Raw genomic sequence first — 17426 nt, 5'->3', positions numbered from 1 at the left:
TAGCCTAAGCCAAACTTAATCAGATACAACACAGGCAGAACAGAACACGTGAGAGTAGACCGAGATGGACTGGCCTGAACAAATTTTAGCAGCACGTCCATGTTCAGCCATCAGCGTCCAAAAGAAGGAAGAGAACAAGGGAAACTTGTGCAATTGAAGACAATTTTTTAGCATAACTTAAAGGACTTTGATTTACCCATGCACCCGCTTCTTTTCGTCCACTCAATAAATTTCAATGTCAAATTGACCATCTAAAACCATCCGCTGCACAACTAATTTCATGAACAATTTACATTAATACATCTGAAAGCACTTTGAAACATTGTCCGAACTTCGTTGTCCTTTTTCTCCAAAAGGCCTTGCATTACAGAATTTGATCGTGCACCTGCAGTCTGACTAATTTCAACCATTTTACATTGATCGTTCCAACACCAAATGAAAGCGGTACGTAAAGGCAAACCTACGAAGAAAACTTGGTCAGGTCCATCGATGCCATCTTCATCCCTTTCATACACAGCGATAGGATCACATTCACACTAATGCTTTAACCTAACAAGAAACGAAAAGCCAGCCAAAGAAACACGAATAATTTTCCCTTATTTACTAGGCGATGTAAGTAATATGAGACATGAAACTTTGGAACCAGTAATCCAATAGAATAGGACGCATATACACATTGCTTTTGCCATTGCCTTGGTGGAAATTCCGTAAGGTTGCTAAACCCTAACAGCATACTCCAAGAACACCTCTTTTGCAGCTCGATCATTTCTTGGTGCGTCAACCATTTGCAAGCATGTTGACCCAAGAATCACGGAAGTTCATGATCAAAACCAACAGATCTTGGTCTAAAACAGATGAAAAATGAGATTCTACACAATCTCAAGCTGGACAAGAATTCCCATTCGCTGGCTTCGATTCGCTCCGAACATACGTTAGTGCTCTCCTTGGTGTAGTGGACAAAGGCGTACCAACAGTTGGCGTTCCAATAGCAGATCCAACTGGTGTTGATGGAGATTCACGCTTCCACTGTAGACTGCGAGGACCAACCTTCAGAGTAGGTCTTCCATACATGCCTGGCGCACCTCTTGCATACGGGCCACACAGAAGCAACCTAGAAGAGTATGGGGAGGGGCGAGGGAGCCGAGACCATGACATTACAGGAGCATCCCGTTGGGTTACAGAACTTCTTGGAACAACCTGCAAAAGAAATTAACACATTGTACTCATTGGGACAGAAACTTATTGATTCCTTGCATTGGCAACACCAGAAATGAAAGTCCGTCCTGGCACTCCTAGGAACAGGTGCTCAATATGGGCCAAGAGTGACCCATGTTCGCATTGAAAGAATGATGCTCATGCAAAAAGTGGACCAGCTGGGAATGCACCATTCCAGCAGAATGTCATGTTCCTGTTGATTGTTTGCATGCAGCTGCAGGGCTCACGACCGAACACCTCACATGCATCTATTCTGCCGCGCAGGACAGATTAGCAAAGGTCTCTAAAGACAACGGTAAATGGAAAGGACAAATTTATAACTTGCTACAATTTAATCATAAGTGAAGAACGTAACACTCTTATTGACCCATAGTACTTGGTTTTACTTGTACAGCTGTATCAAAGCCATGTTGTACTTCCCAAATCAGGTCAGGCTCTCTCTCTCTCTCTCTCTCTCTCACGAAGGAGAGAGTTTTTTTTAATAATTTCTAATTATTAAACTTCCTAGATTCTCCTCCCCCTCCCCCCCAAAACACAAATAAGACATACATATACACACACACAAATATTGGAGGACACAACCTTGCGGAATGCTAGATGTCACAGGGTTGTGTAAAATTGAAAATCGTTTGCTGAAAGCAACATTAAACTGTGGCTGACAGCAACATTAAACTGTGGCTGAAAGCAACATTAAACTGTGGCTGAAAGCACAATGAACGGTGCACCATAAACTATCGCTAATGCTCATGTGGCAGTGCCTAGATTTGTCGGTAAAAAAGGTCGCCACAGGAAAAATTGGCAATGGTTTATGGTGCAGCGATAGTTCATGACTTCACGGAGCTTTCAGAAACAATTTATGGTGGTGGTCATGATGAATTTTTAAACTTCATCCATCCAGTACGTAACAGTAGGTTATTTAACAAAATGCATGCAGTGAAAAGGCATGTTTTCATGTTATATATATATATCAAAATGCATGCAGTGAAAAGGCATGTTTTCATGTTATATATATATATATATATATATATATATCCTGCCATGGGGCTCAAATGCCATATCCAAACATGAAAACATGCCTTTTCACTGCATGCATTTTGTTAAATAACCTACTGATAACGTAAAGGTTTTGATTAAGCAAAAACAAGATGACTTTCATAGATGCCTATCGAGTAGTTTCTACATGTGTTCTGAAAGCATTTTAGATGTTCACTTGATCAATATCTGAAGGTGAAATCCTAGGTTCCCAGATCATCCAGTACGAAGCTAGATCCACAAATATTGGGGAGAGAGAAAGAGAGAGAGTAAGGTAGTTTGAACAATTTGCACACTCTAAGTCTAAGATACAAAAAAAAAACCTTAAAAATTTTACACCTATTTTATAAAAAAATACCTGAATACACTACACCTGCCTTACCTATAAAAGATCAATAGCTGGACTGAGTCTCAGAAACGGGACAAGCTAAATTTTTGCAACAAAACGATTGGATCAAAAGCGTGAAATACAGGTTTAAATTAAGCAAATGTAGTCATACTTCTACAAAGTGTTCAGGACCTTCAAGAAAACAATCTAGGCACTGATAATTGTTTTACAGGTATGTTTGCACACATTCACGGTATAGACTCCATTTACTTGGTATAAGAATGAATTTGAAAAAAGAGGTTTGCCAAATCTAAATAAAGCATAGTTATGAATATCATTTTCTGGTTTAAATCGCAAGGTATAATACGGCGAGATTGAAAAAAATGTAAAAACCTAACAATTAGGGGAAAATAAAATAAATGAGAAATTAATAAGACAACATAAAAAAAATAAGTAGATAAGCAAGAAATAAAAATAAAAAATGGAAACAAGCAGTCTGACATTAAAAAATGTGAAAAAAACCTAAAATAAAAAAGAGAGAAAAACAAGAAAAAACAGGAAAAAAGGCAAGAAAACAAATTTTGCTGACGTTGGCATATTTTTCCGTTTTCCAGATTACTTATTTTTCACTTCTTTACCATATTTTTTCTCCAAAAAACACGTCTTTTGTGATTATGAAATAAAGATTGAGCATATCTCAATGAGTTTAAGCAAGATAAATCAACTTACTTTGAGAATGCGAGACATAAAAGAAGTGCCATTCAAGGCCAATGCAAGCTCAGCAGATTCCTTGCGCACAAATTCCACACAGGCAGATCTAGTTCAAAGGAGAACATGTAATGTAATAAGTAAAGGACATTCAGTGGACATGTTTTCCTCAATATAAACCAGAAACAGATTTAGACATAATTACCCTGTGGGTTGACCTGTTGCGGCATCCATCACAATTACGACCTTCTGTACTTCACCAAATTTGTTGAAATGTGTAGAAAGCAAATCTTTTGTTGCTCCAAAGTGAACCTGGGGATATGTCAACAAATTTCCGATGCCATCATGAGGAGAAACTAAGAGAATAGAGAAAAGATAAAATTTCTCACATTGCTGACAAAGATGCTCCGAGATTCGACATCATCAAAAGGACGGACAGCAGAATAAGACCCTACAAAGATACCAAAAAATGAATTAACTGATAGAAACTCAGTAGCAGAGACATGGTGATATTTTTTATAATCAGTCAACGAAAGAAAGTAGCAATAAGTGCAAACTGTAAAAAGAGGTAACCATGGTCTTGAGAAGCATTTCATGAAGAAATTTGAAGCTTAAATTAGTAATCCAAGCGTAGAGCAAATAGAGTGACATTATACTCATATAAGCTCATACTATGCCTGCATATAGTATGCTCTGGATCAAGCCCCAGACCATTCTGTGGTTGTTTAAAATATGAGATCTAGTTAACATAAGTAACATATGATAAAAATCACAGAATGACCAACATATCAACATTACATTTCATTACCACAACATTCTTCTTTTTGCTAACACGCATGAGATTTTAAAATCTTTAGGTTCTATTCACAAGGTCACTTTGGATGCAGTCCATGTATGAGAACTCAAATAGGTAACAAGACATAGAACAAAGGTATCAGGAAAGGAACTATGTGAAATTGATATCAAGCCACAATCCAATCTGTAAAAAGAAAAGTATCAACTAAGCTAAAACTTGCCATTATCTAGAAAAGAAGGAAAAGAAAGAGAAATGGCAGAAAAGTAAATGAAAAATATGAAGAAAATTAAGAAAAAAATAATAATAATTTTCATTCATTAAATCTCAAGGGAAGGTGACAATATATAGCCTTATCTACAAATAAATAAGAAAACTACAAATAAATAAAACCTTCCTATTCTTTCATGGATGTCTTCAGCTACACAATACTGCACAGTTCCTTTCAAAACCGTCATATAGCTCACCTCTCAGTCAATGCCTTATTTTGCATTCATGTTGGAAAATGTGCTGAGGAGAAAGTGCAGTTCTTGCAGCAAGTATGAAATGTAATTTTTCCAGGGGTAAAAGAAAGCCAAGATGGCAATAATGTGTCTAGTTCTCCCACATCCATTCATTGTATATATAGACTACCCAACAAAATACAGGAAAGGACTCAATTGTGTCCCATACCCACACCCATGTCAACACAGACATGGTGCCCTTCCAAGAGTGTTCTGTGTGACATGAATTTGCATAAAGTTCTATTTCAAGGTCAAGTTCATATGCCAAAATCAACATTAATGCTCTGTCATACGAGTACTACTCCACCCGTACCGTACTGGTATGGGTACAGGTACACACCTGAGAGCAGCTCAGGTACGTGTTTGACCGTACCAGGTATGATCAACGTACCCGAGTACATATCTGGTATTTTTTGGACTCGGTCAAAGTTGACCGAGTCCAAAACCGTCTTTAAATTAGGGTTCCATTTTTTGTTTACTTTAAACAAAACGCAGAGCCCTACGTATTACCCACAGCAACAGTGCATGTGGAGTTCTCCGGCAACGTTGGCTGTTCTATTGACTGGTTTCCGGCAGTTTTCGGTGAGAGGCAATGTCTCCGGCGACGCAGCTGTTGTCGTTCACCGACTTCTCCATTGACTGATTTAGGTGTTTTTTATTGAAGCTTCATATTTAAGCTTCTTCTTTTTTCCAGTAGCCTCCCCTCATCCAGCAGTCTAAACGTTCACTTATGGCAGCAGGTTTAGAATTTTCTGCCCTTCTTCTATGACCTGCATCACCTATTTTTCTTTTTCTTTGAAAATCATATTGTTTGCCCTTTCTCTTTTACATTTATATGAAACCATGTTTTTTTTTCAAATAATCGTGCGTTGGTGTGTGCTCCTATGTTATTTTTTGTAACTGACCCTTTCCATTTCAGCATTTAGCAATTAGATTCCAATTCCACAATGCTGAGTCATGGTTCGCATTTGATTGTCTAAGGGGCTGCTCAGTTGTTTGGTAGATGATTTTCCTCATTCCATTGCAACTTTCCAATATATGCAGAAGATGACTTTGAGATTGATATGCATTCTGTCCATGTGCTTAAGTTTTTTCATAGGTTTCTTAAACACATTGCAGCAAGAGCAGTTGGTATATATTTTCTATGTTGTTTACTTGTTTATGTTGATATATATTTTCCATGTCATTTACTTGCTTATGTTGATATATATGTTTTATGTAGTTTGCTTGTTTATCATTTCTTCCTAAGTTTTTTTTGTTATATATATATATATATATATACACACACACACACAGCCATACTCTCGCACCCAAATTTTTTGAAAATAGTTTGTACTCTATGTCACATAGGTACGGGTGCCAGTACGAGTACTGGTTTGGACTATTTGAAAAAAACTTGGGTATGGGGGTACGACTGTATATATAACATAAAATAAGAATTCAAACAAAATAACACATTCATGATTCAAAATTTATAGTTTCTAAAGAAGAAACAATTGAACAAAATATGAAAACGCAGCAGTGTATGTGTTTCCTGAGTGTAAATGGTGTAAAAAACAAAACTGAAATCTTAAATTTTGGACAAGAAAGGATTCGGTCAACTTTGATAGAGTCCTAAATCAGATGGATATGGTCATGGGTACGTTGACCGTATCCGGTACTGTTTGACAGTACCCAAGAGGTACCCGAGACAATACCAGTACCAATGTCGTACCTGACCAGTATGGGTACGCTGCCTTTACAGCAGTACCCATGTAACAAAGTTCGTACTCGTATCCGCATTAATGCTTCTAAGCCTCCACTCAACTTGGTGTGGTTTATACAACTGAAGAAGACCCACTTTGGAAATCTATGAGCATGGTGTCAAAAAATGTAGGTGGTGATGCAAATGTGGTGCAGCTCATTTGCGGTTTTTACGGTGCCCTACTTTTGGATCTTATACACAGAAGGAAAGCACATTTGTTTAATTTGTCGATTTTGGAATTCAAAAAAATAAAAAACTTTCAAGACAAAGATTAGAGGATTCTAAAAAGTTAAAACTATAAGAACATGGTGATTAAATTCAAAAAACAGGTTGAAAAATTCAAATGCAGCAAATATATCTCTCTCTCTCAAAAATGACAAGCCTCAAAGAAAAAAAAAAAAGGAAGATAAGTGTGATTGGTGAAAACACAACAGAGGACAGCTTTGTCCTTTAATTGCATGCCTTTGATATCAGTAGAAATGCCTACTGGAATGATTAGTTATAACTTATAAGTCACAAATATCGTTTTTGGGTATAAAACAGTGAGGTTTTCTCTATTATAATACAGCAAAATTGTTTTCTCAAGAAAATTTCGGCAAAATTTAGAAAAGCTAAAAAACTAAAATAAAATGTGAAAAATATGAAAATAAAAAACTGGTAATTAAAATACATAAAAAACGAAAAAACGAAAAAATGTGAGTTTTTGTTCATTTCAACATTTTTTTCAAAAAAATGTGTTTTCCCATTTTTTCAGCTAATCTTTTTTTGATGTTTTTCTCACGTTTTTCGAAATAAAACACTTTTTATGACAATATTTATAACTTACATCTATTGCAATTTGCAATTTACTCCAAGCAGAGAGAAACTTCAACCAAAATCCTAAGTCAAAAGAGCAACAAGTTGAGAAACTACTTAAAAATTCCAAGAATTCTCATGGAAACAATATGGTTTATTGATTGTTTCTGATGGTTGGACTAGCATTCAAAGGCACTCATGAATATTTGTATTTCTTTCTCATGTGATGAATCAGACTTTCCAAAAACAGTTGATGCATCTACAGAATATAAAGACATTGAATATCTGAGGCAGCTATCTACAGATCAAAGAAGTCAATGTTGATTTAGTTCAAATCATCCCAGATAATGGTCCAATATGCAACTATGTGGTATTGAATGTGAAAAGAAGAAAACTATTCTCATATCTTTTTGACTCCAAGTACAGCACGGACCATATCGCACCCACAAAGTTAAAGTACTCATGCATGTATGAGTTACATTCATGGATAGAAGATCTGGCAAGGTGAAAGCATCAGAAATTTTGTTACTGATCAATAACCACCAACACAATCTACTCATATTTAACAGTCATCCTGATCTCAAGTTGCCAAAGGTTGTTGAGTTGAGACCCAAAGGCTGTCAAGACATGATTTAAGACGATTGGTATATATTTATATGCTTGTTGAGACATGATTTGAGTCCACTGGTGTGTATATATATGTGTTTGGTGTGTGTGCGTGTCTGTCTGTTTGTCGGCACAAGGTTTAATAATGAATTCAAGCCTTACATTTTTTTGTGTATATGTTAATTATTCAGCAGTTTTCATGAAAAATTCAAAACCTCCATTGAAAATTCAAGATATTTTGCTGAATCTGTTATCATATACTTGAACCTTTTCACATGTTTTGAAATTCAGGATTGTACTTCAAGCACACAAACACAATAACTTCTACAATGACAGTGTCTGAAGCAGAGAGCAATGAGATAAGCATGGACCTTGAGGCCTATATATCATGCTTGGACTAGTAGAAAATGCATGCACGCCTGAACATAATGCTGTTGGTGTTCATTGCTAAGTGCCATTGCCTGATCCTTTCATTGACAAGCTTATGTATCTGAGGCTTTTAACACTCACCAAAGAATTATACCACTATAAGCCACTGAAAATCAATGTACTCTTTGGATTGATCTACTCAACCATTTCAACGCACTATTCAGGGAATGCAACTGCATCAAAAATCAGACTCTAAACACAATCCTGAATTGGTAGTCATTGACAGCATAACATTTTAATGGAGCTTAGACATGCACCACATCTTAAAAAACAAACTCTAAACACGATCCTGAATTGGTAGCCATTGACAGCATAAGATTTAATGGAGCTTAGACATGCTCATGTATTTCAGGAAGCATCATCAATTGTTTGAAATACCAAAACTACCTGAAAACCAGAAACTGGTTCTAACCAACTTGTGGGGTTTGCAATCCTATATGTTTGAAACTTTGCTTCGCCAATACATATAAATTGAACTTCCATTTTAGTGCAGAACTTCCAAAGACGTTTAATTGAGCTTAATACACTTTTCCCCACCCCACACCCCCTGGAAGGGGAGAAAGAAACAAAAAAAAAAAAGAGTAGAACCACATGGACATCTTGAATAGAACAAATGTTCTAGAACTCCATGCTTGACTCAATTTTCTTACAAAAAAAAGACACCGTCTAAGATATTTCCATCATCCTCCAGTTCCCTATCATATGGAGGTTTGCAGGATTTCATTTCCATCATATGTTTCTTCTTCCAGAGGATCACCAAGCATGCCTATAGGTGCTACAATTAAGCACTATAACACAAAGGAACATGTTTGTCATTCACAACAAACAGAAAGATATGCAGTAGAAAAGATAGAAAAAAGCAACTGACAAACATGCCAAATAGAAAGAAATAAAGAAAAGAAACTATTGATTTAAGAAATGGATGGAAAGAAAAAAAAACTACATCATGGTATAACTCTTAGAGCTTGTATGCCACCCCAAAATTTCAAAACACTCACCAGGAATGGATGTCACGGCCGTCTGGTCCTCATGAACATCCACACGAGGTCTTTCCTGATGAAAAATGTAATAAAATATAACAGATGTTAGCGGATGAAAAGATACACTCTAACTTTGAGGCTAATGAGTTCTTATGAATCTAAAAGTTATACAAAATCACACCCTAAAACAAGCAACCAAGCTTTTGAGTTTTTCAGAGGAGCAATCAATGGCTAGAAATTGGTAAGACAATGCACAGAGCAAGTTAATTCCAAGAAAAATATCACAAAAAAGATGGGTGAAAGATAAGATAGTCAATTACTAACAACTACCAATACTATTCCTCCTACAAGAACCACACAAAGTTGTCAGATATTTCGGTTTCAAGATGAAGTTACAGAGACTAACATATATTGGTATGTGGCTATGTGCAATACAAGAATCATGTCTTGTACATTAAGAAAGAGCAAAGCTGAACTCAGCAACTAAGACAAAGATGCCCAACATCCTCACCATTTAAATAGCAACAATAACATTAGCATAAGAATAATAATAAATGACACAACAGTAAAAATAGTAAAACAAAGAGTTACCATACAATTGACCATATGTTTGCATTAAACTTACACTCCTATCGCCTGTGACAGTGTTATTCTCTTGAACCAGCCTTACGCCAGACTTGAAAGCAAAAGCTCCCCTGTCCTGCAAACTAGTGTTCTCCATTTTTGAGACTTCACTTGCTGACTCAAAGTGAGGTGGTTTCCATGTATTCACATTAACAGAAATATTTACAATCTTGTGGGCCGGTTTAGGCATCACAACATCAGACTTGTCTTTCAGCCTTGTTCTCCTTGGGACTTCATCTGGTTTAGGAGCCACAGTGTACTGTACCATCAGTGAATTGTCTTCCTTGTTTTCAGAATAAGAGGTCTCATTAATGCCCATAAACCTTTGTCTGTCATGATCCGCATCATGGAATGCATCATGATCAGATGCACAACCAGACACAGCTTCATCTCTGTCTAGATTCATTACAGCTTCATTATGATATGCATTGAATTGAAATGTATCAGGCTGGCCAGTCTCATGAACTGGACCCAAGCCCCCATCAGAATCCCCATCGTAATCACTATATGGTTCCTTCGAATGAGGACTTCCAATCCCCATTGCACGGCCAGGACCTTCAGTATGTGTACCATCGCCCAATCCATTAAGAACATTTCTTACTGGCCTAGCTTTTGATGTGTCATAGGCAGCTTCAGCTGCAGCTTTCATAGCAGTAGCCATCGAAGCTGCCACCTTTGAAGCAGATCTGTTCAGTTTAGCCTGTGAAAATTTATCCGTGGAAGAATCTGATGAAACCACTGAACGCAGGCGCTTGAATGCTGGCTCAGATCTCAAAGAATCTGAGGACCTCAATGGACCCAAAGCTTCACGAAAAGCAGACTGAAGCAGACGACGAGGGGCGTCAATCTTCATATTGGGAGTAACCCTCTACAAGGATAGAAAAAACAATCTTATCATTAAGCAGCACCTGTAAGTCATAACCCATACAGCATAGAGCATCAGCAAACAGAAACACTTCACCATATCCAACTAAAACTTCATCCGACAAGCATTAACCTGTTAACTAAATTAGATAAGGCGTACTACAAGAGCTACCATGTGTAACATCTACAAAGTAGATAAAAATTAATGGTAAGAGACAAAAAATACGAGAAAAAGCACCACCACCACAAATTTCAACAGTACACTTCTTCTTCTTATGATAAAAGTAACAAAAAGTAAGATGCTTTATCCACAAACTAATATTATGAAAATGGCTGAGGGATCAAGAGGGGGAGAGATCAGATTAAACACATGGACACAAGCAATTTTTTTTCTGGCTTTGCATATTTTTGTTACTTGAGGTTCACAGCCAACACATCATAGTCAATCATGGACACAGACAACTCTAAGAGATTAACATGCACTAAAACTCTACAGGCTCATAAGTTCATCCTACATCATTGATCCAGAAGATCAGTAACATGAAGCAGTATGACCATACAGCTTCTCCTGGATGTCACTTTTCAGTCCCCATCTCATGTGTCATGGTTGCAATTTCAACTCACTAATCAACAGAAACATAAAAAATAAACTGACACCAATTTTACCTTTCTATTGTCAGGGGGATTTTTTTTCCGCACTTTCTCAGAGTGTTCTTTGTAGTGACTATGTCCCTTTTCAACGTTGGAAATGGAAGAATGGGCACTATGGTCCTCAGGATGACTGTTGTCAAATTCAGATACTCGAAGAGGAGGGGACTCTAATTCTTCCCTTGTTAACCCCTTCCATTGCCTTTTGCGACGACTACCAGCCTCTTTCATTGACCTTTCTTGCATAGTTTCAGCATCCACAAGCAAGCTGACATTCTGATCCTCCAGCTTCACATTTTTTCCTTTGGCAGACTCAACTAACAGGGGTTTAGTTGGAACTGCTTCAGCAGGGAGAGATGATTCTTGAGGTTTCACATAAAGATGCCAATTCGAAGAAAGATGATCCCACAACCTGCATGTAAGCATCAAAAGAGTTAAAGCAAGCTTGTGTTAGATTAATAATGATGTCAATGCAGGCAACCGCCACCTGCTAGCCAGGACAAGTTTAGTTTGTTACATTACCAAGAAACAAAAGAACTACAATTGTCCCCAAGAAAAACATTAAGGTCTTGCTCAGCAACTTCTTTACGCTTGCCATTCTTAACTAGCACAATGACATAGTCCTGCAAAATAGAAGAAGATAAGACATAAGGACTTGACCTCCCTTCTCAGGAAAACTTAGTCGGTTTCTTTTGTTTCTCTAAGGAGCAAGACGTAGAACTGCCTCAAAAAAGTAATAGACGGTATAACTGTAAGAGACAGAAGCAAACAGAAACCAAGAAAAACAAAAGGCTATTTCTTAAGGAAAGAAGCAAAATTCATTTGTCACTTCCTTCAGTTTATCAAAATCTGATACACAGGTAAAGGACAAAGCTTTAATAGGTCATCAAGATTCAACAATAAGAAGCAGCGACAATTAGGACAACAATCTAAGAGTACAATGATTAAAAAAAGCAAGTCATTATAGAAAAGCTATAAATAGATATAGAAATAACCAGAGTCAATTAACTGTTAGAGCAATAAGTACGTGGACATAAGCAGATACTTCCTAAAACACACATCCCATATGAGGGTTAAAGATATTGGCACCAAGGGGCCTAAGAAAATTTTCCCCAACAATGTCTTATTATCCTAAAAAGAAAGAAGTGAACAATATGTATTTTAAGTCCTAAAAGCCGAATTCTGTATGTTCAAACGAAAAAACACAAAATTCAACCATCCACTTTGCAGCCACCAACTTACACAATACATGTTTTTGCAAGAACACATTATTTGTAAAAGCCGACTTAATCAGTAGTTTAATACAATACTTTATAGCATATACCAATTGTCAACCAGTCCGATTGAGACCTTTTCCTTTAAACTAGTCACCTCAAGCATATAACTAGGAACAAGCTAAAAAGTCACAATAGAACAACGACAGGTCTACATATTTTCAAAAGCATTTATCAGTTAGAAACTCACCAAGCTGACTCAGCTGACTCCCAGAAAGAAAACTCAAAACCGTCCAAAAACATGTGAAAACACTCCTTTGACTCATTTGACCCATCTGAATCACGTCACATATGATATATGACTTTTGACGACTTAAGAAAAAACTCATTGTAGTCATGTTTTTCTTGGATTTATGCAGTGGAAAGTTGTAAAAGTGCAATGTGATGTTTCTCAAAAGCAGGCAGTGGCAATCGTAAAAATACAGAAATTATGGTTTTTGCTGAACCAGTTATAGTTAAAAGAGAACTACATTATGGGCCTCTCTCCCCCTTTGCGTTTCAGGTAAAAACTTCCAGCAATCAAGTGATGTTTCTGGCATGTTTCTTACCAGAAGAATTTGCTCTCTCTCTCTCTCTCAAAATAACAAATATCAGAATTACCATGTATTTTTTCTCAGACAAACTCAGGTTTTGAACTCTCACTGAGATCACATCAACCCAAACTCAGTTCTGTCACATATAGCTCCACATGTGTAGTCCTTTTGCTTTTATTGGATTCCGACCAATTCAGACCATTCTGTAGCTTTTTGACATTTAAGTTATTTAACTAATAGTGTAATATTGTCTTTTTCTTCTTCAAAACTACAAAAAACTGGCCAAGTCACCCAAGTAGACATGGCGAGTCATGAGTCAACAGCATCCAAGTTGAGTCCCAAGTTATCAGGTTTTAAGACAGGGATTTACTGGCAAAAGTGCTTTCGCAAGGGATTATTGATAATCTAATAAATTTGAATAGTTAGTTCTTGGATTTTGAAGATCATTATATTGTTGTCTTATGTCACTATGTATCCTCTGAATTTGAACTTTATGCCCAAAAAATGATCAAGAAAGAATGGTCTTGAAGGAAAAGGACAAAAAGGGAAACAACGGTTGCCTTACACAAATTTCATACCAAATCATACAGCTGGAAAATGAAAGCGGCAATATAAGAACATCTAGAACCATGACCATTAACAGGTAAAAGCCAAGTATTCATTCCCATTTGAAAAATGACTACATAAAAAGAGAAAAGAACTATGGATCCTCCTCTGGGGCAATCAATAAAGATGACCATACTCCTCAATGCAGCAGTGGTCCTAACTCCTAACATAAATACCACTTTCAAGCTTCCATAAACTTATAAAGTCACTTAAAGACAGGGATGTGTAAAGATGACTAGCGGATATCCTAAGCACTGACTGTAAAGTAGAATGTCAAAAGCATGCCAAAGCAGTGTGCCTCATCTAAAGTGTGATTACCACAAAGACGAGCAACTTGACAGATACTTCACTAGAAGAGGCTTTGTTGACTTCGCAACTCCGAATTCAAAGTGCCAAAGTAAGGGGCACACTTACATGCATTAGCAAATACATATCCTGAGTCTCTCTGTATATAAATCACAGCTACAAATATAGTTCTTCGGTTTTTAACAGCAAGGTTCTTCTCAGGCAATTGTTCACAAAGTTATACTTTATCAGGAATATCCCAGCAATTTTTTTGAAAAGTGGGAAAAAAAATCCTAAAACTTAGGTAAAAGAAAATAAATAAAAAACTAGTAAGATGACAAAAATGACTATATAAAATAACAAAAATAATGAATTAATGATGGTAAAAAATTCAATTTAAGTATAAAATTTAATTCATGATGATATCAATGTTAAAAAAGAGAAAAAACGAAAGAAACATGGAATTTCCTCATACTCTTGTCAAAAAATCCCATAATGATAATACTAACAGTTCATTAAGAAAATAAATGACATTTTCATAATAGAATTGCAATAATATAGGGATATGATGGGGATATTTTAAGAAATAATTTGAATTACATATTTCCAATTTCTCAAGAGACTATGAATCATGTGAAAGCAACACACTCCAGGTTTGGGACCAAGGAGTTTGAAAAAAAAATGCTTTTGGTGGAAAAAATGTGATTGAAAGCACAGCCACAAAAATATCATTTTCAGGTTTTTATCGTTGAGGTTTTTCTCTTGTATTATCGGCAAAGTTGTTTTTTAGGAAAAAATCTCGAGAAAATCTCACTTCAAAAAAAAAAATCAAAATGTTATGTAAAAATACAAGAAATGAAAAACTAATAAGTATTGTATTGCATGTATGAGGTTATGGTAAATACCTAAAACAAGAGGAAATAAAACAATGAAACAGAAGTTGAAAAAAATAAAAACAGAAAAATGAAATAAAAAATAAATGAAAAAATCGAAATAAAATCGCAATAAAATCACAATAAATTCATTTTAAACATTTTTTGCAATATATCGCATGTTTTCCCGTTTTTATCATTTTCTTTATTTTTTTTATTAATATCGTGATATTTGTGGCTATGATTGAAAAACATTAAGTCAAATTTGTCCATGAGTCTATGAAATAGCAAAAATTCTTGATCTCTCTCAATATCTCTCCCAATCAAAGTCAAACACTAACTTCTCCTAAACAAAAATATTATATGTCAATTGAAATCCATCTGACACAAGATGGCCCTGTTGATGATGAGCCTACATGAAGCATCCATGGCTGAATGGTTGAGTCACCCAACTCATAATTGGCAATTCGTGGGTTCAATTTTTATTGGATACACACGAATTGGACTAGATGATGAGCCCATCTTTTACTTTTGTATGTTTTGAGTATTGGCAAGCAAAGCTCCTCCAAAGAAAATTGCATCTTCGCCTTCGTGGCATACCTTCATTTTCTTGCCACTACAAATAACACCAGCTAATTGAAGCATTTTGTTGCACACTTATTATTTAAGTTTCCTGCCTACATGACACGTACTTCACTATGAGAAAAGACAATGACCCCCTTTCTAGTATACTGGCATTTGAAAAGCCTCAATGGGTTTACGCAATCCTCCTTTATTGTTCTTATCACGAGGGGATTTGACAACGTAAAAAAGTTGCAGGGAAACTTTTTTCATGCTGTAACAATGGTGAAATTTTTAAGAAAAATGCTGGGATCCCCCTAGGGCTGACCATATTTTTCCTGAAATTGTAACCTCCACAGCAATAACACGTAAAATTTTGCAGAAAAATTCCCCTGTGATTTCAGAGTGGATGAAATTTCACCATTGCTTCCTTCAGAGACTTTTCCTCACTAAATCGTTTGCTCCTCCAGACACCAATAGGCAACTCCAGCTCTGACAATGGCCTTGACACTTCGAATGTCTAAAAGTTAGGTGGTAATATCACTTCGTTAATGACTAATTAATCAACCAGAAACACACGAAGAGAAGTGCAAAAAATAGAAGTTTCAGTTCCATCGGAAGGGTTTCATATGTACATCCAATTCCTAACCGTTCAGACATTCAACAACGAATTAATAATCAGGCAAAAATTCAACATTCAGGAAAAGCGGCTAATAAAAAGCACGAAGTCATGAAAAGGTTAGGCATTGACAGTCCTAGGGTTTTTCTTCCGAAAATCTCATAAACACCATTACTTGAAACCCTATTCCACGACCGATAACCAATTCGATAACTCAAAACACGAAATAGAATATCAAGGAAACAAAACATCGGATCGTCTATCGCAAACAGACGCATACCGCGAGAACGTCGTCCGTGTAGCCCGTGAACTCCAAAAGTTTGGCCTCCACCTCGTCCTTCAGCCGGCCCTCCCCTTCCCTACTGAAATCGTACCTAATCGTTCGACCTCCACTTCTACTGGAGCCTTCCATCTCCACCACCGAACCGCCGAACGATTGATTATGGCGGACGAACGAAAGAGAAAAACGATAGCTCGAAACAGTTAGCGCTCCACGAAAAGCAGAACACTTCCCCGTGTGAGACAGTCAAGTCAGAGTGTTTGCCACGACGTCACGGTCCAGCGCACCGTCCGCCCGTAAACATTTTCCGGCCTTACGTCCCCGCTCGCACTCCTTCCGGCACGAGGGAGATAGAGAGGGAGGAGGCCTACGTCGCAGTAGGCTCGATACAATCGGTATATATGCGAAACAGGAAGGCAGGAGACGCCCTTTTGCATCATTAAGCCAAGGTTGATGGTTTGGCATCCTAGGGCGGATCACGGGGCAAATCCGAAGTTCAATCCGAGAGATGTGAGATTCTCCGATTTCAGATCCATAATAACCGCAAAATCTGTGAATCTGATCCACACTTGAAGCTGTGTTGGGACCCGTCCTTTAATGTTGGCAGCCATTCCTTCATTTGAGGGTTTGGATTAAGGATGTCAATATATCACAATCCAATCGAACTATTTCCAAAAAAAATTTAATATTTCAATTGGATTTGAATAATCCAAATTGAATTCAAATCAAATTTATTTTTAAATAAATATCTTATGTCAAATGCCCTTGTATTTTGAAAGTCAACCAGATTTGGTTTAAAAATTATGATTTAAATGTGGACATGAATTAAGTTGGGTTTGGATCATATTCCAATTGTGAAATCAGATTTCGGATTCGTAAGTAGCTTTTCTTTGTTCTCATTTGAATCTGAATTTCAAATTGATATGTGAACATTCAAAAAAGTGGGTGTTGGTAAGAGTACATCCAATTTCAATGTGATGGTTTTGACATGCAAAACGCTGCACCATGGCTAAACATTTAAATAGGAGAGAAGAGACAGAGAGATAATACTCAGCCATGACGGCACACAGAGAGGGAGACTAACTGAACTTATAAAGATGAGGTCGTCTCCTAGCATTGAGAGAGAG

General features: G+C 36.8%; 1 protein-coding gene across 1 annotated transcript; it reads right to left on the bottom strand.

Moving 5' to 3' along the window:
* Window positions 1–473: 473 nt before the first annotated feature.
* LOC116255818 (uncharacterized) lies at window positions 474–16664 on the bottom strand. Its single transcript, XM_031631848.2, has 9 exons — window positions 16300–16664; window positions 11792–11892; window positions 11288–11681; window positions 9759–10625; window positions 9152–9206; window positions 3673–3734; window positions 3489–3595; window positions 3305–3392; window positions 474–1197 (listed from the first exon to the last, which is right to left on the bottom strand). Exons 1-9 carry the CDS (start codon window positions 16429–16431, stop codon window positions 880–882), a joined length of 2124 nt encoding a protein of 707 aa, XP_031487708.1. The 5' UTR covers window positions 16432–16664; the 3' UTR covers window positions 474–879.
* Window positions 16665–17426: the final 762 nt, after the last annotated feature.

The sequence above is a fragment of the Nymphaea colorata genome, chromosome 6 (genome assembly GCF_008831285.2).
Source record: "Nymphaea colorata isolate Beijing-Zhang1983 chromosome 6, ASM883128v2, whole genome shotgun sequence".
NCBI classification, from domain to species: Eukaryota; Viridiplantae; Streptophyta; class Magnoliopsida; order Nymphaeales; family Nymphaeaceae; genus Nymphaea; species Nymphaea colorata.
This window is presented reverse-complemented; position numbering and strand designations above follow the sequence as displayed.